Source organism: Ahaetulla prasina, chromosome 13 (genome assembly GCF_028640845.1).
Source record: "Ahaetulla prasina isolate Xishuangbanna chromosome 13, ASM2864084v1, whole genome shotgun sequence".
NCBI classification, from domain to species: Eukaryota; Metazoa; Chordata; class Lepidosauria; order Squamata; family Colubridae; genus Ahaetulla; species Ahaetulla prasina.
The window spans coordinates 20427956-20451089 of NC_080551.1; the positions used below are offsets into that span (position 1 = coordinate 20427956).

The 23134-nt window shown below is 44.5% G+C and overlaps 1 protein-coding gene across 2 annotated transcripts in view; it reads right to left on the reverse strand.

The window, feature by feature from the left end:
• TRIP4 (thyroid hormone receptor interactor 4) overlaps positions 1-16368 on the reverse strand; it is a 41431-nt gene extending 25063 nt beyond the window's left edge. For both annotated transcript variants that reach the window (XM_058155719.1, XM_058155718.1), the window contains exons 1-9: positions 16215-16368; positions 14942-15108; positions 13190-13326; positions 11691-11918; positions 10685-10763; positions 9075-9204; positions 5707-5922; positions 3666-3789; positions 2715-2902 (exon numbers count right to left, since the gene is read on the reverse strand). In XM_058155719.1, the coding sequence (XP_058011702.1) occupies positions 2715-2902; positions 3666-3789; positions 5707-5922; positions 9075-9204; positions 10685-10763; positions 11691-11918; positions 13190-13326; positions 14942-15108; positions 16215-16321 (1376 nt within the window). In that variant the 5' untranslated portion in view covers positions 16322-16368. The remainder of the gene's footprint in view (positions 1-2714; positions 2903-3665; positions 3790-5706; positions 5923-9074; positions 9205-10684; positions 10764-11690; positions 11919-13189; positions 13327-14941; positions 15109-16214) is intronic.
• Between the last annotated feature and the right edge of the window lie 6766 nt (positions 16369-23134).

A 23134-nucleotide genomic window follows, 5' to 3' on the forward strand; every position in this document is an offset into this window, starting at 1 on the left:
CAAGGCTCTGGTTTTCCCAGTTGCAATGGATGGCTGTGAAAGTTGGACCATAAGGAAGGCTGAGCGCCAAAGAATGGAGGCCTTTGAACTCTGGTGCTGGAGAAGACTCCTGCGAGTCCCTTAGACTGCAAGGCGATCAAACCTGTCAGTCCTAGAGGAGATCAACCCTGACTGCTCTTTAGAAGGCCAGGTCCTGAAGATGAAACTCAAATGCTTTGGCCACCTAATGAGAAGGAAGGACTCCCTGGAGAAGAGCCTAATGCTGGGAATGATGGAGGGCCAAAGAAGAAAGGGACAGCAGAGAATGAGGTGGCTGGATGGAGTCATGGAAGCAGTCGGCGTGAGCGTAAATGGACTCCAGAGGATGGTAGAAGACAGGAAGGCCTGGAGGAACGTTGTTCATGGGGCTGCGATGGATCGGACACGACTTTGCAACTAACAACAACAAGAATTCTGGGAGTTGAAGTCTACAGGTTTTAAAGTAGCCGAGGTTGGATGTCCTTGGTCTACAGTAGGGGTCTCCAACCTTGATAAATTTAAGCCTGAAGGACTTCAACTCCCAGAATTCCCAAGCCAGCAAAGTTGACTGGGGAATTCTGGGAGTTGAAGTCCTCCAGGCTTAAAGTTACCAAGGTTGGAGACCCCTGGTCTACAGGTAGTTCTTGGTTCATGACTGCCCTGTTTAATGACGGTTTGAAGTTACGACGGCACTGAAAAAAATAACTTTACAATTGGTCCTTGCAGTTACGATGGCCACAACGGCCCCAGGGGTTACGTGATTACAATTTTGAGGCTTCACAATCCACGGGTGTTTACGACTGTTGCAGCCTTCTGTGGTCACATGGTCACTTGACATTGTGAGTGTGTTGCAGACCTGTGACGTTTTGCTCAATGATCATGTCACTTAGCAATGAAGTGGCTAGCCCTAATTTGGGGACTCATCCCAAGTCTCTACCAGAAATTTGATTCTGATCATCTTCTATGTATGAGGTGTTAGTAAGCTAAATACAATTTTAAGAGAAGGGTGAATCATCCTTTGTGGAAAATAACCAATAGGTGGAATCAATTCTTCAACATCCTTAGAAAACAAAAAATGTTTGCTGGTGGCTATCAAAAACATACTCGCCCTGTTGCAATTTTTCCAGCTGCCCCCTGTGAAAAAACATTGTGCAAAATTATGCCCCCAGAGGATATTTTTTTTACGATTTATGGCAATCCCTAGGGTTTACAAGCCACAGAGGGGGGAAAAAAGGGAAGCACATGAATGTCACAAACGTGAAAATAAAGCAGCTAGAGCTCATTAAACCACACAAGCAGCTCCAATTAAAGACGCACCAGAATGTTTTTCCCTAAAGCTTGTGCTCCTATAAAATGGCAGTGCCACCTACACGATGCAGTTGACCTGATTCGCAACAGCAGCTGGGCAAACCTCGTGTCACCCAAGTGCCCTATTTTCAGCAGAAGGCAGAGGAGAGAAAACGTGTTAAATTCAGCTTGGAACAGAATTCCTCTGTTCACACAATGATCTTGGACAGATGCAGCAGACTTACAGCCTCCCAATTTCTCCAAAGCAGGTTCACAGGTTACGCTGTTCTCTTCTCTGGTTTATGCTTAGGGCCGTGATGGAGAACCTATGGCATGTGTGCATTGGTGGGCATGCGGGTTCAGGTCGGGTGCGCATGTGAGCGCCAGCCAGCTGGTTTTGGGCCTTCTGGGTCCACTGGAAGTAGGGAAACAGATTGTTTCCTGTCTCCAGAGGTGGGGGGGAGTGAGGAAGGCCGATTTTTTTGCTTTCCCCAGGCTCCAGAGCCTTTCTAGGAGCTTGGGGAGGGCGAAAACGGCCTTACCCACCCACCCCCGGAGGCCGGAAACAGCCCATTTACCAACTTCTGGTGGGACCGGAAGTTGGCAAACGGGCCATTTCCAACCTCCAGAGGGCCTCCAGGGGGGGAGGGAAAGCCGTTTTCACCCTCCTCAGGCTCATAAAAAGGCTCTGGAGCCAGGGGGGAGTGAAAAATGGGTCTACCGTGCCCACCATGCCAAAAGCAGGGGGAGCATGGGGGGAAGTGTCGCGTGTGTGGGAGGCGGGGTGCATAGAATTGTGGGTGTGGGCACACACACGCATGACACACACACACACCACTTTTGGCAGGTGATGGCAAAAAGGTTAGCCATCACTGGCTTAGGGTGTCCTATGGCAAGGGTCTCCAACCTCGGTCCCTTTAAGACTTGTGGACTTCAACTCCCAGAGTTCCTCAGCCAGCTGGCTGAGGAACTCTGGGAGTTGAAGTCCACAAGTCTTAAAGGGATCGAGGTTGTAGACCCGTGTCCTATGGCACTGGTGATTACAGTTAGCAAACCACATTTATGGCTTAGTGATGCACAAACCCTGGCCCAGAAGCTTATTCAAACAAACCTTGGCTACAGCATACCATGGTCTAGTGCAGGGGTCTCCAACCGTGGCAACTTTAAGACTTGTGGACTTCAACTTGTGGAATTCTGGGAGTTGAAGTCCACAAGTCTTAAAGTTGCCATGGTTGGAGACCCCTGATCTGGTGCAGATGTGTCATGCGCTGGCCACCCCCATGCCCAGTTTAGCGAAGGGAGGGGAGGGAAATCCCGATACGTCATGTGACGCCGCCGTGAGTTTTGAGACCCCTGATCTAGTGTGAACCCAATCTCCAAGTGCTCCAGGTGACAGATCTCTTGTTTACCTCTTGATCCCTTTGACCAGCAAGGAGGCCCAAGGCTGATGCATGCTCAGACACCAGCCGCCATCTGAAATCTCCTGTATCTCTCGGTCCTGAATGCGTAAGCGACTTCTTTCTGAATCTGCGGGGCTCCCGCTCTCTGCGGAGGTGTCCCTTTTCCGGTGTGGGAGCAAACCGGCTTGGTCCACCCACTTCAATATAATTTAAAAGAGAACAAAAAGACATTGTTGTACTCGGGATTGTACGAGGAAAGGTAGGAATAGAAAGTTCTTTTGACTTGTGCTGAACTGCCATTGTTGTTTGTTTGTTACTGATGCTGAACTTGTGTGACACGTGAGCCCAGACATTGAAGTTTATGCAGTTGGCTTCAGCTTAGTGTCACTTCTCAACAGGGGTGGGCTTCAAAATTTTTAGCAAGGGGTTCTCTGCCCAGTTGCTGGGTGCGCGTGGGCGTGGTGGGCATGGCCTAGTCGGCCTCCTGCACCACAGCAGAGGTGGGGGTTGCCCTCCCCGGGCTCCGGAGGTTTTTTTCGAGCCTCCAGGAGGGTGAAAATAGCCTCCCCAGGCTCCGGAGGCTCTCCCGAACTTCCGGTAGGCTCGTTTTTCGCCCTCCCTGAGCCTGTGTGTGTGCCCTGCACTTACCTGCATTCAACATGGGCTGTGTGTGGACTCCTGGGAGAGGTGGGGCAGGCAGGGCCAGCCAGAAGTGGGATTTGGGGGTTCTCCAAATCCCGAACCCCTGCAAATCCCCAGTAGCCCACCCTTGTTTCTCAGCCAGCATTACCAGCATGTTGGTGATGCCCAAAGAAGACAAGTTATATGGACAAAAAAGAAAGAAATCCTAACCCTAGGATAGCAACCTCCACAATTCATTCCTGAAAAGACAGCTAACTGGATTATTGGGGGCGGGGGGCGGGTATTTCATAGGAAGGAAGAGAAAGAAAAAATACTGACCACAGGAGCTGCCTGGAGAATGTGCGGATTCACCAAGACTCCCAATTCTTCAGGTTTCCTGTCCGGATTTTGCTTCGCCTTGACCAGAGAGCCGAGGTTGATCGCTCCGACTGTCTCATCCAACCTGTAAGGACAACCCGCCAAATTTGCCTTCAGTCTCGTGATATTCTCTTCCCTCTTTGTGTAAGAGCTCCAGCTGAAAACGCTCTTCTCACGCCAAATGCCAAAGAATGCATTTGCTCAATTATTTAACCTCAATTACCGTGGTTAGCAAGTCAGTAGTCACCCTCTTAAGGGTCTGAGCCTATTTTCCCCTTCCCCTCAGGAGCTTTAATGGAAGCTTACTATTGAGCAGAACAGAATAAATGAATGCAAGAGACAAATCCATCAAGGCAGCTGATCTTTTCCTATCACAACTGCAGGGCTCTCCTCTTTGCTGCCTGCTCGGTCCTCTGTCTGGTTGCAGAACCGACAGGATGCGTAAATGTGCTGTAAATTACAAAAGTTTCTATCTGTCGCTGAAATATTAGTCTCTACTGGCCCGGCCCAGCAGGGAGAGAGGCAGAAAACTAGCTTAGAACTATAGGGAGTCCTCAACTTACAAGCACAATTGACTCCAAAATTTCTGTTGCTAAGCAAGATAGTTGTTAAGTGAATTTTGTCCCCTTTTTATACTCTTTCTTGCCACAGCTGTTAAGTGAATCACTGCAGTTGCTAAGTGAACCATGAGGTTGTTAAGCAAATCTGACTTCCTCCAGAAGATTACAACTGGCAATCACATGACCCCGGGACACTGCAACCATCATAAACATAAACCAGTCATCAAGGATTTAGACCAAAAGCCTCCAACCTTAGAGCTGGCTGGGGGATTCTGGGAGTTGAAGTCCGCTAGGCTTAAAGTTGCCAAGGTTGGAGACAGGTTGGAGACCCCTGACTTAGATCACACGACCACAGTGATACTGCAATGTGTGAAAAACGGCTATGTTTCTTTTTTCAGTTGTAAACTAAATGAATGGTTGTAACTGGAGGACTATCTGTCTCTAAGGTGCTGCTTTCTTCAAGAGGCAACTGGACTTCCTGGTTTTTCTTTGAAGATGTTTCGCTTCTCATCCAAGGAGCTTCTTCACCTCTGACCTCAGCTGTCTAACAAGGAGTATAAATCCTTCCATTCCCTGCCATCCAATTAGAGCTGAAGAAGCTTCTTGGATGAGAAGTGAAACATCTTCAAAGAAAAACCAGAAAGTCCAGTTGCCTCCTGAAAAAAAAGCACCGTTGGGACAACCATGACTGAGAATCTCCACAGACATCAAGGACTACCTGTATTTGAAGGGCCACAAGTCCTTCCTTTCAGCACGAATTCTTAGGTCATTCATAACATAACATAACATAACATCAGAGTTGGAAGGGACCTTGGAGGCCTTCTAGTCCAACCCCCTGCCCAGGCAGGAAAAACCCTACACCATCTCAGTCAGATGGTTATCCAACATTTTCTTAAAAATTTCCAGTGTTGGAGCATTCACAACTTCTGCAGGCAAGTCGTTCCACTTATTAATTGTTCTAACTGTCAGGAAATTTCTCCTTAGTTCTAAGTTGCTTCTTTCTTTGATCAGTTTCCACCCATTGCTTCTTGTTCTACCCTCAGGTGCTTTGGAGAACAACCCGACTCCCTCTTCTTTGTGGCAACCCCTGAGATATTGGAAGACTGCTATCATGTCTCCCCTAGTCCTTCTTTTTGTTAAACTAGACATACCCAGTTCCTGCAACCGTTCTTCATATGTTTTATCCTCCAGTCCCCTAATCATCATCCCCTAATCATCTCATAGAAGACCCCTTCATGGATGCTTAAACAGGATCCACGAATGAATGAATGAATGAATGAATGAATGAATGAACGAACGGAGGAACAGAGAAAAACCCTAAGCCCCTCCCAACATATCCACTCCCACTCAAAGTACATCCACCATTTCCAGAAGGACTCGCCTGTCCCAATGGTGATCTTGAGCCGACCACTCCCACCTCCCCACCGCTCCAGGAGCCTCACTTGCTGTGATATTCCGCCATGTTGTCGTTTTCTTCCCGGATCTGCCGGCCAGCGAAGTCGATGGTGATTTTCCTGGAGAGCCGCGAGGCGTGCCGCAGTTCGTACAGCTCCTTCGCCCTCTTCTCCAGCACCTGCCTCTCCTGCTTGGACAGCCACTGGTTGGAGTCGGTAGCAAAGTAATCAGACTCGTCATCAATCACTTGAGTTCGCCGCACACTGTGGGAGCAGAAGGGAAGGTGGGCAAGGCAGCACCGTCGCTACAGTCCATCGCTGCGTCGGCATCTGGGAAGCTGCCTGATATCAATCCAGACTAGGGGTCTCTAACCTTGGCAACTTTAAGACTTGTGGACTTCAACTCCCAGAATGCTGGCTGAGGAACTCTGGGAGTTGAAGTCCACAAGTCTTAAAAGTTGCCAAGGCTGGAGACCCCCAATCCAGACTATTGGTCCAGAGGCCTCTATAGTCTTCTGAAGGGCAGCATCGCCCCAGGGGTGTCATTGGTCACTCGACCCCTTTAACCAAAATGAAAATGGGAATCCCCTTCACAATGTGAAATAGGTGTTCTTTTAATAGACCATGGATACTTCGACTACATCTTTGATACATGAGGGCTCTCCAACTTTTCTTTATAGATAGATAGATAGATAGATAGATAGATAGATAGATAGATAGATAGATAGAGATAGATAGAGATAGACAGATAGAGATATAGATAATTTTATTTATAGTTTTTTCTTTGACATACATAAGTGCTTAGTGAACAGTGTATTGTCTGGGTCAATTTGCTTTATATACAGTACTAGCAATAGCACATACTTATATACCACTTCATAGTGCTTTCCAGCCCTCTCTAAGCAGTTTACAGAGCCAGCCTCTTGCCCCCAACAATCTGGGTCCTCATTTTACCGACCTCGGAAGGATGGAAGGCTGAGTCCACCTTGAGCCTGGTAAGATTCGATCTGCCAAACTGCTGGCAGCCAGTGATCAGGAGAAATAGCCTGCAGTACTGCACTCTAACCAGTGCGCCAGCGCAGCTCATAATAACAATGGTACTATTTAGGTCTACATGATAATAATATTTCAATTTCTAACATTTACGTAGACGTAGTAATTATAATATGGCTCTCCAACTTTTCAGTGGAGTCCTCCCATGACGAACTCAGCCGAACCTATTTATGCATAGGTAAAGGTTCCCCTTGCACATATGTGCTAGTTGTTCCTGACTCTAGGGGGCAGTATTCATCTCCGTTTCAAAGCCGAAGAACCAGCGCTGTCAGAAGACGTCTCCGTGGTCATGTGGATGGCATGACTCAATGCCAAAGGCCCACGGAACGCTGTTCCCTTCCCACCAAAGGTGGTCCCTATTTTTCTACTTGCATTTTTTACCTGCTTTCGAACGGCTAGGTTGGCAGAAGCTGGGACAAGTCACAGGAGCTCACCCTGTTATGCGGCACTAGGGAGTCGAACCGCTGAACTGCCGACCTTTCTGATTGACAAGCTCAGCATCTTAGCCACTGAGCCACCACATCCCTTTAATTATGTGTATCCTGCCCTTATTACTATAAATAATTCAAAGGGGTGAACGCATAATACTCCTTCCTCCTCCTATTTTCCCTACCACAACCCTGTGAGGTGAGGTGGGCTGGGCTGAGAGAGACAGACCGGCCCAAAGTCACCCAGCTGGTTTTCATGCCTAAGGCAAGGTTAGAACTCACTGCCTCCTGGTTTCTAGCTTGGTGCCTTAACTACCCACTGTTCGTTTTTTGTGTCCCAGTTAGAATTAATCACCGTGCAGTAGATTTTACCCATCATGGACCGCATAAGAAGCCTGGGGCTGACAGCGAGAAACATTTTCTTTTGCTCAATCCAGGTACCAACCTGGGCCCTTGTATCAAACAGCATCACCTGGTTGGGGTTCTCCTGTTAAAAGGCAAGTCCAGCTGGCAGAGATTCTCACTGCTAATGATTGGCCTGCTGACTTAAAAGCTGAAGCTTGTGGGGCTGATTTTCACGGAAAGTGCAAGAGCAAGGCTCAGTGGCCACGGATGTAAACTGCAGGCGGGATTCGTTCCAGCGCAACCGTGAACGCAGGAGAACAAACGCACGGGGAGGGGGGGGAGGGTGTCTAGGACTTTTCGCCTCAAACTCTTGGCGCTGCCTGTTTCTCCACCGGGGTTTCATCTCCGTGTTATTATGCCTCGGCACTTTGGGCCACAGCCCCTCCGTCCCAGTCCCTTTGCTGTAGCCCATTTGTCGCAGAACAGTTCGCGTTGGGCTTGTGGATGCACAGGACTGTTCTAAGCCAGGCAATCGGTGCAGGGGCTGGGGGCTTTGGGAGTAGAGCAGGGGCTACAGTTCAGAGGGAGACGAAAGACGCGGGAGGGGAGAGGGGCTGTAGAGGAAAATTCCCAGAAAAGGGCAGGACAAGGCTAAACGGGCTCAGGCGCTTGTTAGGAGACGGAAGGGAGAGGTGGAAGCTCCCCTATACCTGATCCTGCCTCCCTGACACCGAAAGGGGAAAGAAGAGTGGGGGTGGGGGAGAGAAAAAGAAAGAGGAGAGAGAAAGAAAAAGAGAAAGAAAAAGAAAGAAATGCCTCCCTCTGAACTGCAGCGGTGAAGGGACTGGGACAGAGAGGCCGTGGCCCTAAGTGCCGAGGCATAATAACGCAGAGGCGAAACCTTGGTGGAGGAACAGGCAGCGCCAAGAGTTTGAGGTGAAAAATCCCATTCTGCGCACCGGGACTAGATTCAGCAGCCCCATCTGCATTTCAAAGACCCAGGCCACCGTTTTGAAGACGACGAAGTCCATATTTTGGACAGAAAAGATCGCTGGTTTGAAAGAATAGTCAAAGAGGCCACCTGTGTCAAAACTGAACAGCCCTCTCTCAACAGAAGGGGAGGGATATTCATCATCTTATCTCCAATCTACAACACAGTCCTTTCAGCAGTTCCAAGAAGGCTCCACGCCAATTCGCACCACTCAGGTGACCCTGAGGGCACAGATAAACCTCCAGGTGACCTTAACGACCCGCTAAAAGGATGCAAATGTCCAGCTGTCAGCATCCTTCCATTCCCCACCATCCAGTCAGAGCTGAAGAAGCTTCTTGGAAGAGAAGCAAAATATCTTCAAAGAAAAAATAAATAAAAGAAAGTCCAGTTGCCTCCTGAAAAAAAAGCACCTTTGGGACAATCATGACCTGGATGACTGAGAATCTCCATGGACGACTGCAAACAAAGCTAGCTACCTCGGGGCCCACCAGGTGCCTTTACTGGGAAACCGGGAGAGTCAAAATCCAATACATTTTGGAAGCATTCAGCTGGGGAAAGTTAAGTCGATTCCTCCTTTTTTGGGTTACTCTCTCACATACCTGGTCTTGTCATACTCCAGCAGTTTGTCTTTGTGCTTCACAGCCATCTCCAGACCTGACTTAAGTCGAGCCTCCCGAAGTTGGAGTGAGTCTTTGTCATTGATGTCCGCCTTCCCAGAATTTTCAGCACCTGAGGGAACCGCCCGGCCCCAAGAGAAGCTCAATTTAGCACGAAGAAGAAGGAAGTCGGAAATTAAATGTCTACCTTTACTATTTTTAGGGGTGTATTTTCCCGTAACTTTTATAAACAACAATATAATGGAGATTTTGGCATTACAGATGGTCCTTGACTTACAACAGTTTGTTTAGTGTCCGTTTGAAGTTACAACGGCACTGAAAAAAAAATGAATTATTACCATTTTTCAGACTTATGACCGTTGCAGCATTCCCGCGGTTGCATGATTTACATTCGGATGCTTCACAACTGACTCACTTTTATGACGGTTGCAGTGTCCCAGGGTCACGTGATCACTTTTTATGACTTTCAGACAAGCAAAGTCGAGGGGGAAGCTAGATTCACTTAACAACCGTGCTACTAATTTAACAACTTCAGTGATTTACTTAACAACAGTGACATGAAAGCTCGTAAAACGGGGCAAAATTCACTTAGCCAATGTCTCACTTAGCAACAGAAATGTTAGGCTCGATTGTGGTCGTCAGCTGAGGACTACCTGTACATTCAAACACCTTGTTTTCCCCAAAATAAGACATCCCCTGATAATAAGCCCAGTAGGGCTTTTGTGTGCATGGCAATAAGGCCAAGCGCTTATTTCAGGGTTCAAAAAAATATAAGACAGGGTCTTATTTTCGGGAAAACATGGTATCTATTCATAGATAACATTTTTGCAAAATATACCTTTGGTTCACTAAATAAAAGGATTATAATACAAAATTACACTAAATCATGCACAGAGTACTATTGATGTACTTCTTAAAAGAAGGAAATGGACATCTCCGTACTTGTGTGTCTGTAAACTATCATTGTTAAAGTTTTTAAACAAACAGGTGCTTGACAATCAGCCCAGAGTTTCAAGGATTGCTGTGTCCCCTAATCACGTGATCATGATTTACAACTTTCCTTGCCAGCTTCCCATAAACCAGTGGTTCTCAATCTTTATAGTGCTGCGACTCCTTTAATACAATTCCCCACGATGTGGCGACCCCAACCATAAAATTATTTTCATTTTGAATTTATCGCGCCTGAAGCCGTATTGGCTAGCGATCTGAACTGCTTGCGATTGCCTTGAGGACGGAGGCATTAAAGCGGAGACTCCTCCCCTATTAAGTTGATCGCGCCTGAAGCCAGATTAGGCTAGCGATTGGGAGTGATTGCAGCTGGCTTGAGAGGGAGACATCAGAGCAAAGATTTCTCTCTTTTTTAATTCATCGCGCCTGAAGCCGAATTCGGCTAGCAATTTGAAGAGCCTGCAGCTGGCTTGTCGAGTCAACCATTGGAGCGCGATTCTTCGACTCGCAAGTATACTTCCCATATTTACGATGGTCTTAGGTGACCCCTGGCAAATTGTCATTCGACCCCCAATGGGGTCCCGACCCACAGGTTGAGAACCACTTCCATAAACAAAGCCAATTGTCTGTCAGAAAATACCAACCTCCCAAAAGTTTCTTTAATAGCTTTTGGCTCTTGTTGGAATCCCGTTGCAAGACATCCTGTTCTTCTTTGGTGCACACCTTATAAAAGGAGAAGAAAGGTCCAATTAAGTTTGTCTTCCAACTACATGTAGGAAACATCTTTGCTCGTTGCTACACGTGCATAATTTGTCCACTGTTAAGACTGCTCTCAAAACTGTAACTTCATCTACATTTGATATGAAGCATTTTTTTAAATTAAAATATGTTCCAAAGCAAATTAAAAACAGCCAAGTATCAAGGTGAGACTTCACTATCTTTTAATGAGAACAATAGAGCTGGAAGGGACCTTGGAGGTCTTCTAGTCCAACCCCTTGCCAAGCAGAGGAGCCTATACCATTTCAGACAAATGACTGTCCAGTTTCTTCTTAAAAACTTCCAGTGATGAAGCAGCGGCGATTTCTGAAGGCAAACTGTTCCATTGGTTAATTGTCCTCATTGTTAGGAAGTTTCTCCTTAATTCCAGGTTGCTTCTCTCTTTGATTAGTTTCCAACCATTGTTTCTTGTCCTGCCCTCTGGTGCTTTGGAGGATAACTTGACCCACTCTTCTTTGTCCCTCAAATATTGGAATACTGCTAACATGTCTCCCCCAGTCCTTCTTTTCTCTAGACTAGCCAGACCCAAATCCTGCAGCCGTTCTTCCTATGTTTTGGTTTCCAGGCCTTTGACCTTTGATCTAGACCCATTTCCTGTCTTATAGCTCAGTAATATGTAGCCTCTCTAGTTAGGAATACGTTTCTCTATGTTTTTAATGAGCATATATGGTGGCTGTCTTACAGTGGAAGCTTTTGTGCTGTAGGCAAAGCAGAATCTGGGGTTATGACAGGTATTTCTTTCTTCTCGCTGTTAAAGAGGTATTTAAAATATAAACTGAAATATAATCTTTCAAAGAGGTTTCTCCTTAAAACAGCAGCCTTGTTTACTTGCTGCTTTCATAAAACGAAAACATACAGGGAAGTTTAGCATACCAGAGTTCCACAGAATAGGCAAGGCCCAGAACCTTCTTGTTCACAAACGATGCGCCCGCACGTCAAACAGTTGTTGATGAGTTTGTGCTTCTGGGCCAGGCACTCACAGGAATGGCGTCCCGGAAGCATGACGGCCAGCTTGTCCTGACCTTCTTTTGCGTACAAATTGACGTATTTTGCCTTCTTCTTGGAGGAACAGGAGCTGCTGCCTCTGGGGACCTCCTGGGCCTGTTATAAAAGTGGAGAAAGAAGGATAAAATGAAGAGAAGAAAACATACCAGAGAGCAGATAGACTATCACAGAGAGTGTGCATGTGTGCATACTCTCTCTCTCCCTCTCTCTTCGTCCCTCCCTCTCCCCCACCCACCCCCCCGGATGTCTGGAGATAGATAGATAGATAGATAGATACATAGATAGATAGATCGATAGATCGATAGATACATAGATAGATAGATAGATACATAGATACATAGAACTTCCTGAACTGAAATTAATTCCCCATTTTCCTGAAAGTTATTATTTTCACTGCAAAATAATGGGTAAACATTAAATTATTCTTTATTTATTAAAAACAATTTTAGCTGCTCCTCTATCCAGGGTTTTGTGATATTTGGATTAAGGTAAGGCCTTATTATTTATTTATTTATTTATTTATTTATTTATTTATTATTCGAATTTATATACCGCCCTATCTCCCAAAGGACTCAGGGCGGTTCACAGGCATATAAAACATCAATATCAATATACAAATTAAAATAATCCTTAAAAAACTTATTCTAGTGCCCGAATTATTAAAAATAGAAATATAAATATAAAATATAAATATTAAAATCAATTTAAAACCCTTCTAAATTTAAAAATCTAAGCCAGTCCTGCACAGATGAATAAATGTGTCTTGAGCTCGCGACGGAAGGTTCGAAGGTCAGGAAGTTGACGGAGTCCTGGGGGGAGTTCGTTCCAGAGGGTGGGAGCCCCCACAGAGAAGGCCCTTCCCCTGGGTGTCGCCAAACGACACTGCCTAGCTGACGGCACCCTGAGGAGTCCCTCTCTGTGAGAGCGCACGGGTCGGTGAGAGGTATCTGGTCGCAGTAGGCGGTCCCGTAGATAACCCGGCCCTATGCCATGGAGCGCTTTAAAGGTGGTCACCAAAACCTTGAAGCGCACCCGGGAGGCCACAGGTAGCCAGTGCAGCCTGCGCAGGGTGGGTGTTATCACGGGAGCCACGAGGGCTCCTCTATCACCCGCAGCCGCATTCTGAACTAACTGCAGCCTCCGGATGCCCTTCAAGGGAAGCCCCATGTAGAGAGCGTTGCAGTAATCCAGGCGAGACGTCACAAGGGCGTGAGTGACCGTGCATAGGGCCTCCCGGTCCAGAATTCACCATGAAGTGCAGTGGACCTTTAAAAGCGCTAAGTGAAATAATTATAATCAATTGCATTAAAAAAAAGGACTCCAAAATGAATGTGTTCTAATAACAACAGACACCAAATGCATCTTACCTTGGCTAAATCGAGTGGTGTTTTTACTTTCTCTACAGGCTGGCAGGCTTCAACATAAATAGGTGTTTCCTGTTTATTTCTCCCTTTATGCCTTCCTCTCTTTGTCGGGTCTCCTGGTCGAGGAGTATCCAAAATATCTAAAAGAACAGGAAAAACGTAGCAGAGGCTGGTTTCGGTCCAGATTTTTTTCTTCACCCTTCTGTAACTATCTAAATCTTGGCTCCCCAAACTGGTCCGTATCAACCCCTCCCCCAAGGATCAATGGGACAGTCCAAAGTATTGATCAATGTCTGGGGGGCCAAAAGGAGACCAGTAAGTGTCTGGCGGTCAATAGATGTTCAACAAATGATGGGAGGTTAATTGGGGTCAATTCATCTTTGGGGGTCCCTGTAGAATGCCATGCCAATTCCCAGTTCTGAAGGTCAGGTGTCTAGTGGCAAGACAGTGTTACCCAGGATTGGATGGTCAACCACCAGCAAGAGCAGCCTTGAGTCGCCTCTGTTGTTGTTGCTGTTATAATAACAACAACAACATTAATACAATTGAACAACAACAACAACATTAATACAAATGAACATGTCCAGAAATATTTCACAAAAAGGGTCCTCCACTCCCAACCAAATACCTTATGCCACCAGACTTGAAATTTTAGGCTTAGAAAATTTAGAACTATGCCGCCTTCGGTATGACCTGAGCATAGCTCATAAAATCATCTGCTACAATGTCCTACCTGTCAATAACCACTTCAATTTCAACCACAACAATACACAGGCACACAATAGATACAAACTCAAGGTAAACCGCACCAAACTCGATTGCAGAAAATACGACTTCAGCAACAGAGTGGTCAATGCCTAGAATGCACTACCTGACTCTGTGGTTTCATCCCAAAACCCCAAAATTTTAACCTTAGACTGGCTACTGTTGACCTCACCCCATTCCTAAGAGGTCTGTAAGGGGTGTGCATAAGAGCACCAGCGTGCCTAATGTCCTAATGTTCACTTTAATTGTATTCATTTTATGTATTCAATTCATGCTTATACTTATATATATTATCTAATAGTTACTTGACAAATAAATAAATAAAATAAAATAAAATATTATTGCTAATGCTATTAAAGCAGTATTAAATTATTTTCATATCATAAATGTTGTGGGGGTTTTAATGAGCAATCTGAAACTTCATGAATGGGCCACTGAGCTGAAGTTTGGGGACCACTGGTCTAAAGAAAGAAAGAGAATGATACGAGACCATTGTACAGGTCTTTTGCTACCATCCATAAATTACAGGGCCTTGGTAGCAAAAGGTATTAAAGGAAGGTGAAAGCAGCATAGGCATACCTTTTTTTACTCTCATAATTAATTAAATCTACAAAAAGCTGGGCAGCAGCACTGCACTCTTAGAAATAAGTGTTTTTTGTGTGTGTGTGACTTGCGGTTTTCTTTGGTTAAGCCAGGGGCAGGTCCTCTGGATACCAATTAATTCCACAGAATTGCAATTTAACTTAACTCAACTTAATTTCATTGTAAAGGAATGTTGACTGCTATAATTCAGCAAACTCTGGAGGGCCATATTTGAGCTACCATGCATTTAGGCAACAATATCAAACCAGGCCTACAAGAATCGAGACCATGATAGAAGGTAGCAAAGGGCTGAAGTTTGCTACTGATTGGGGTTAATTTAACAATGATTTGCTAACATCCTCTTTATCCCTGAACAAATTTTTATCTCCTTTTCTGCTCCCCACTTACCATCCTTTTTCTGATACAGCGGCAAAGGATCCAAAGTTGTAGAATGGGTCTGTTTCCACCTGGCTACGAGCTCATCTATAAAATACTTCTTCTGGCCATCTCTCCCTTGGAGTAAATCCGTGACATACTCGCGAATCTCTTCCTCGTCATCGATTGACAAAATATATCTAAAAATATACAGAGGGTTATGTCTATGTATCTATGAAAATACAATTTGGGGAATTCAAGGTTGAGAAACACTGGCCTGGACATTGTTACCAGGATCTCTTATCATTGTAATGATAATTGTTACGTTTCCTTACGTTATAAACAGTGCATGTTCGCATATAGAACAACCTGGGACAACAACTTAAAGCAAAGAAGCTTATTAACGAATTTGCAAACAAGGGTGCACAGAGAAATGTTGTGCAGTGACAATAAGGGTTACTATTATTATTATTATTATCTTTATTCATTAAACATGAAACTCAGTCAACTGAACATTCAAAAAGGCATCACAAATACCATTGACTGGCGCTAATGGTTGATACGGGTTGCTGCCAACATCCTAGGTATCAACCAAGGACCTTCTTAAGATGTACGATGTTCCAAGTAGTGCAGTTTTTTGCAGTTCTGCTGGTGTTATTGCAGGAAGCTGCAATTTGTTGATGTATCTTATAAAATTCTTGGACATGGTACCAAGTGGCCCGATGACAATGAGTATCACTGCTACTTGTTTCATCCATAGCTGTGTAGTTTCAATGGCCAGGTTGTGATATTTCATGATTTTTTCCAGTTCCATCATCATCATTATTACTATTACTGTTACTATTATTACCGCTTGCAATGCCTAGATTCACACTGTGGCTTGTTGAGCTGCCAACAAGCCACAATAGGGTTTCATGCGCTGCAGGAAAAAGCCGGGGTCATTCATCCTACACCCGCAGCCTCAATTGCCCGAGGCTGTCACCTCACTGGGTTAAAAGACTGGGCCGGCTGAGCTCCTTCCACGCCCCGCACCTGTTGAACTTCTGCCTGTCGTCCAAAGGGGCAAAGCAATACCCTCGGTTCTCGGCCTGCCGGGGCCAAAGGAAGCCAAAGGGGCAGGCCAGAGGGTCTCCCACCCGAGGCCGTGCGAAGATGGCATCCCGTGACAAGGTGACATGCCTGGGCAGAGGGTTGGACTAGATGACCTCCAAGGTCCCCCTTCCAACACTGTTATTCTGAGTCGCAGGGAACGCCCGGCTCTGCCCCGCTTCCCCTTTGTCCCCCCCCCACACCGCCCCAAGCTCACTGGATAATCTCCTCGCTGACATCCAGCCCAAAATTGCCGCGCAGCTGCCCCATGCACCACGACACGAGCGCCGCCGCCATCTCGGCTTCTGACAGGGACGCCTTCATGACGGGGGAAGAAGAAAGCGGGCGCACAAGGCCACACGTACACGAAAAGCCGGCCGGGCTTCGGTTCGGTGCAACGCGCAAAGGCGCCGGCTGGGCAACAGCGGCCGCGTATTTCTAGTTCCGGTGCTCTAATTATAGTTACTGCAGCCTTGAGGTTAGAGCAGGGTTAGAGCTTGGCAACTTTTAAGACTTGTGGACTTCAACTCCCAGAATCCCCGAGCCAGCCATGTCCACTAGGTCTCCAACCTTGGCAACTTTAAGCCTGGAGGATTTCAACTCCCAGAATTCCCCAGCCAATTCTGGGAGTTGAAGTCCTCCAAGCTTAAAGTTGCCAAGGTTGGAGACCCCTGCATTAGAACAATTATATATTGGAGCTGCAATCTGAAGTCTTCTGCCACTGTGATGTAAGTGTTTGGCTCATGGTTTAATGCGTTCTGTAAATCCAGACAATTTGGAATAAGTGAAGAAACTGTTATTCCTTTACCCACAATTAGCATAGTGCATGAAGTTAGACCAGGAAGATTTGGAATATGGGTTAGTTTTGCTGTAAGATTCGAAAAATAAGTATATAATTAAATAATATACCCCAGGGAAACAACTGAAACAAAACTAAAAACAGTTTTAGCAACTGAGCCTTGATGAAGTTTGCAGATGAACACTAGAGGGAACTACAGGATTAGGCAGTGAAGAATTAAAATAGTTAAGGCCTACAACTTTTTTCCCCCTTAAGAGTTTATTCTAAAATACAGAAGGAAATATTAATAACAAATGGCTCAGAAAGGATGCAAATGTCTTTGGATAAACTTTTTAGAAGGTAAAGAATGTTGAAAAACTTTTATGCCACATATAAACCTTGTAGGGTATGAAAGCGTGGGAGATAACAAAATTGAGATTACCAACATGGGAATACAAAAGACAACTCTGAAAAAGGACCAGGATATGGAACAGCTGTTACAAAAAAAATCGTGGACATCTTATGGGTCTGTAAGAGTGTAAATAAAAAGTTAACCAGCTACTTTTTCTTATCAGGAACCATTCAGAGGCAGGGGGAGAAGGCTGAGAGGGAGGTTGAGGAGAGATAATTGCTAACTAGAGCAAAGTAAAAAAAAAGGATGGGGAAGAAAAGAGATAACTAAAATCTAAAGCAGCAGAAATAAATTCAGTTAACCCTTTATGACAATGGAAGAGTAATTCAGTAAGAAATTATGGAGAGGTTTCATGGCGGTTAACACTTAATGCAGGACATAAAAAACGCTTTCTTTTTATCTATTAATAAAGAAAATTGGGATCTTTTACATTCAACTTGTCCTACAAATAGATGGAAAAATAAAATATAATTCTACCTTCCCCCAAAGGTCACAAAGAAAGTAATAGATAAGAAGGGCTGGCAATATTCACAAGAGGAGCGAATATAAAACCAGATGAATTCCGTATATGAACTCTAAATCTATCAATGTTGGTGTAATAAAACCAGAAAGAATAAAGAACATTTATTTTAAAAAAAATCTTAAAATAAATTACACCACTTCTGTTCAAATAAAACTTGAGTTTTGATACATAGGATGTTTAAAGATTGGTAAGCCAGGGACTCTGCCAATCAAATCTCCCAAGCAAGTATATTTTAAGGAGTTTTTTGAAAATTCAAAAACAGGACATGATAGTTAATCCAAATACCAGTGGAGTAACCTGATGCAAAAACACTATCTCCTCCCGCCTCCCAAGAAAACCTGCCTACCTTTATGGATCCCACTCCCCCATAAGTATCAAGGCACATAAAGCAGAATGAAAATCTGCAGAATGAAAATCAGAAGTATAAAGATCTGAGCTGACAATGCTGTGAATTTGCAGGGGAAGAGGGGGAATGAAAATGCAGCCAGGCAAAAGTGGGCGTAGGAAAGAAAGAAACAAAGAATCGTGCAGGGTCTGGAATGAATGCATCCGAAGAACAGTAAAAAAAGAGAATATACCTAGAGGAGAACCAGAAAGAAATTAAAAAGATAAATCAAACATTTCTCTTCATTCTTACCTCCATATTGCTTCTGTACTCCGCTGGAGGAACTGTTTCTGTACCCTGCAGGAAGTGAGGAAGAGCGCTGAAGTCCGCCCCTTAAAAATTATCTTATCTTCTTAGACAACCTTGGAATCAGCAAAGACAGTTTGCTTTCAAATCTTTCAAAAGAAGATTGCCTACTCCAGTGGTTAAAATGCTGAGCAAAGGGCTTTACTGGAGGTCTTGAGGCAGCTATTAGGCAATCTAGAGAGCAAGGATGTTACCCAGGGTTCTTCCCCTTCTTGAATTGTTTTCATTAATAACTAAAAGACAATATTATTATTGGAGACAATAACTTGGTCTTTAACACAAACAAGACCAAGGAGTTTATAGTGGACTATAGAAGGAATAGATCAGACATCCAGCCCTTGCTAATCAATGGAGACCGGGTGGAGGAAGTGGCCAGTTTTAAGTTTCTGGGTGTTATCATAAAAGAGGACCTGACCTGGGGCCAGAGGTGAAATCCAGCAGGTTCTGGAGAACCGGTAGTGGAAATTTTGAGCAATTTGGAGAACCGGTAGCGGAAATTTTTAGTAGTTCGGAGAACCGGCAAATACCACCTCTGGCTGGCTCCAGAGTGGGGAGGGAATGGAGATTTTGCAATATCCTTCCCCTGGAGTGCTGTGGGAATGGAGATTTTGCGGTATCTTTCCCCTGCCACATCCACCAAACCACACCATGCCCACCAAGCCACGCCCACAGAACTGGTAGTAAAAAAACTTGGATTTCACCACTGCCTGGGGCCACTCACATTGCAGCACTAGTCAAAAGGGCCCAGCAGAGATTATACTACCTGAGACTTCTCAGAAAACAAGAACTGAATGGGAAACTGCTGGTGGCCTTCTACTGCTGCACTATAGAGGGTATTTTTAACTTACTGCACTTGTGTATGGTTTGCCAACTGCACAGGGGCAGATAGGACAGCCCTCCAGAGGGTCAATGTCATTGCCCAGAGGATCATTGGTTGCCCTCTCCCCTCCTTGGAAGAGCTTGATAGCGCCCGCTGCTTTAAGACAGTTCAAAACTTTTTGTATGATGTTGTGACAAAATAAATAAATAAATAAAAACATTCTTAAAGATCCATCTCATCCTGGGCACCTTTTTTTTTTTTTGAACTATTACCATCTGGCAGACGGTACAGGTTAATAAAAACAACAAATAGGCTAAAAAGCAGCTTCTATCCCAGGGCAATAACCGTATAGTGCAATATTGGGTTTTCAATTTCAGTTATATAGAATGTAAAGGATATATGTTTGTGTTTTTATTTTTATAGTTATAATGTACACTGAAGACGGCATTTAATTTTGTTGTAGCACGTGCAATGACAATAAAGTAAACTAAACTAAAAAGCCTGGCTGTTGCCCTCATATTAATAGGATAAAGACTGCTCATAATTGAGTTCCTTTTTTTAAAAAAAAAAAAGCCTTTTTTCATCATTTTGGCTTTTTTATTGATTATTGTCTCTGAATAGGTCTTTTATTCTTGATGGTTTTATCTTACGTTATTTTATTGAATCAGAACATCTTAGTAGAGTTGGATAGGATCAAGACATCCAGTGCAATCAGAATCTCCTCCTCCTCTCCAAAGATAATCCTTTGTTGTTTTCATCAAAGGGAAAAGTCTCTTTTTTTTTAGAAAAAGTTGTGAATCCCCTTAGCCATGAATATTATGCAGCTCTCCTGCTATAACATTGCTCCATTGTTTATGACTAGAAAATGGCTGCCTGCAGATTACTGACTTCTGCATTCCAGCTTCAAGGACGTACATCTGCAGCTGGTTACAGGAGCTGAAAGACAAGGCCGAATGCTTACTCAGAGTCTGAGTAAGCTAGAGCTAGAGTTTTGCCATGGGACCATCAACAGCACTTTTATTGTTATACCCAAGTCTAACCACAACCAGAAGAGCTAATATAACCTTCAAGTTGCCCACTAGTGCGTAGATAAGTAGGACGAATAATAAGTAAAAAGAATAAACAGTTCTTCCAACGAGGTCACGTGAAGTAAACGTTCCAAGACGTTTTATAGTTTATGATAGTGGAAGCGCTAAAGAAGAATCTGAGTGTCAAACTCCATGGTTCTCAAATTGTGATGAGTCCTGATCTTGCTCATTGCAGATTCTTTGCCTTTGATTTTATTACAATATAGCTATCCACTGCACTGCAAGCTGGGCAACCATATTTTAGTCTGGACTGCTGTACAAATAGAATAGAGCTGGAAGGGACCTTTGCGGTCTTCTAGTCCAGCCCCCTGCTCAAGCAGGAGAATCTATACCATTTCAAGACAAGTGACTCTCTTCTTAAAAACTTCCAGTGAAGGAGTGCCCATGATTTTGGAAGAAAAGCTGTTCCACTGGTTAATTGTCCTCACTGTTAGGAAATTTCTCCTTAATTCCAGGTTGCTTCTCTCCTTGATAAGCTTCCATGCATCGTTTCTTGTCTTTCCTTCTGGCGCTTTGGAAAATAAGTTGACCCCCCTCTTCTTTGTGGCAGCCCCTCAAATACTGGAATACTGCTGCCATGTACCCCCAGTCCTTCTTTAATTAACTAGCCATACCCAGTTCCTGCAACTGTCCAAGCCTTTAATCATCTTAGTTCCTTTTCTCTGCACTTTTTCCAAAGTCTCAACATCTTTTTTGTAATATGGTGATCAAAACTGGATGCAGGAAAGCCAGAAAATTAAATGAATTGAGTGAACCATAAGACATTTGGTACAAACCCAGCTCCAGTACGGGGTTCTCGTTTCATAATGCTAAAACTCAGTTAACGGTGTTGGGAATTTCTAGGGAATCCTTCCAAGCCTGCATTGTTTCTGTACTTTTTAAAGGAAACCTTAATGGACTTGCAACGGTCTATTTTTTGGGATGTGCTTATCAATACTTACTGGATGGGCCACCAGTAAGTGACTTGGATCATCCTTCATAAAATGTGTTTCCCTCAAACTGACACGGTCAAACCAATACAGACATTTTGTAATTTGTTCCCAGAAGCAGTTGATTGCAAACTGTTGGAGAAAAAGCCAGTGGAAACCTTTGCTATCGAGTGGAAACACCAGTATAACTTCTAAACATCCAGCATCAGGAAATTCCTGCGGCTTTTATTTATCTTCTTGGCTTCACGAACAAGGAAAGCTCTAGGATTCGGTTGGACTGTCTGTACTCAACTTCCTCTTTTACTGAAGCAAGAGAACAATTGCAGAGAAGATCAATTACTACTGCGACTGTTGGGACGAGAGCAGGAAATTAAGGTTTTTCCTAAGTTCAAGGTCTTTAGTTGATAGACCAGTTTTATCAAGAGAGTTCCTACATACCAGAGATGCAGATCAGGACGAGTGAAATGATGGACCTTATTTGAGCATTGGTGTGATGACCCAGGGCATGACCCAAAGGCAACACAGCCAGAGAACCGATATGAGTCCCTTTATTATCACCAACTGTGCCCCCAATGTCCCTTTCAACTCTCTGGCCTGGAGAGAGCTCTTCCACCAACCTGTAATAGTCTTTGACCGGCAATACTTCAGTCCCGAACACTGTAAGCAGAAAACTTCTAACAAAAAATCCAAAAGCAAGACAAGGTAATTAATCTTTACCTGACTCTGTGGTCTCTTCTCATAATCCTAAAAGCTTTAACCAAAAACTTTCTACTATTGACCTCACCCCATTCCTAAGAGGACCATAAGGGGCGTGCATAAGCGCACAAACATGCCTACCGTTCCTGTCCTATTGTTTTTCTTTTCTTCTATACCTTTATATACTATATAACCTTTCTGTATGATAGTTACATATATTGTTGTGACAAAATAAATAAATAAAAAATAAATAAATCCGGAAGGGCAAGCAAAATAAGGAATTTCACAAGTAAAGTAGCATGGTAATAAATCCAACCAGTTGGGAGAATGCCAGGATTCAAAGAACCACCAGATAAACTCAGCTTTCCTTTTAAACTCCATCAGCAGCTGTGCCTTGTAAAGAGGATCGGGTCCCTTTCCTCTCTTGTAAGCCACACAACCCACGTTGCTCTCTTCTCCGATCCTCCCTGCGCTGCCTAGGATGAGAGGGTGGGTCTTGGTCTTCACCTGAACCCCCTCTCCCTTGTTCTACCTCTCCCCTGCTCTGCCCAGCCTGACTTTGCTCTTCCCCAGTTTTTTCCACAGCCAGCAGATCCACTCTCTCACTCTCTGTCAGCCGTTCCTCTTCCCCTTCGGATTCAGACTCCCACAGGGGCATGACAGTTGGTGAAAACCTTCTAAAAATTGGGCCCATCATCCAGACCTTTATTTCCCATGGATCCTGATTATTACAATCAATTTTCTCAAGCATCTGATTCTTAACCCGCCTGGAACATGCCATCATTTTTGTCACATTTCCAACATGGGTGTACATTAGCACGGTTTTGCTTGACAGGTCTTTGACACACGTCCACTTCATCAGTGTGGTCAATTCACCCACAAGTCCATCTGCTTTCGGTGATGGGTCTCCAAAATGCTGACTTCTCCATCCTGTTACTGTAGCTTTGCAGTCCTCAACTTACGGCCACACAATCGAGCCCAACATTTCTGTTGCTGAGACAGTTGCCAAGAGGGGTTTTGCCTCATTTCTTACCACCGTTGTTAAGTGAGTCACCGCACGTGTTAAATTAGCAACACAGGTAGGTGAATCTAGCTTCCCCATTGACTTTGCTTGTCCGAAGGTTGCAAAAGGAGATCACGTGACCTCCAGATAACTTCATAAATAGGAGCCAGTTGCCAAGGGTCTGAATTTTGATCAAG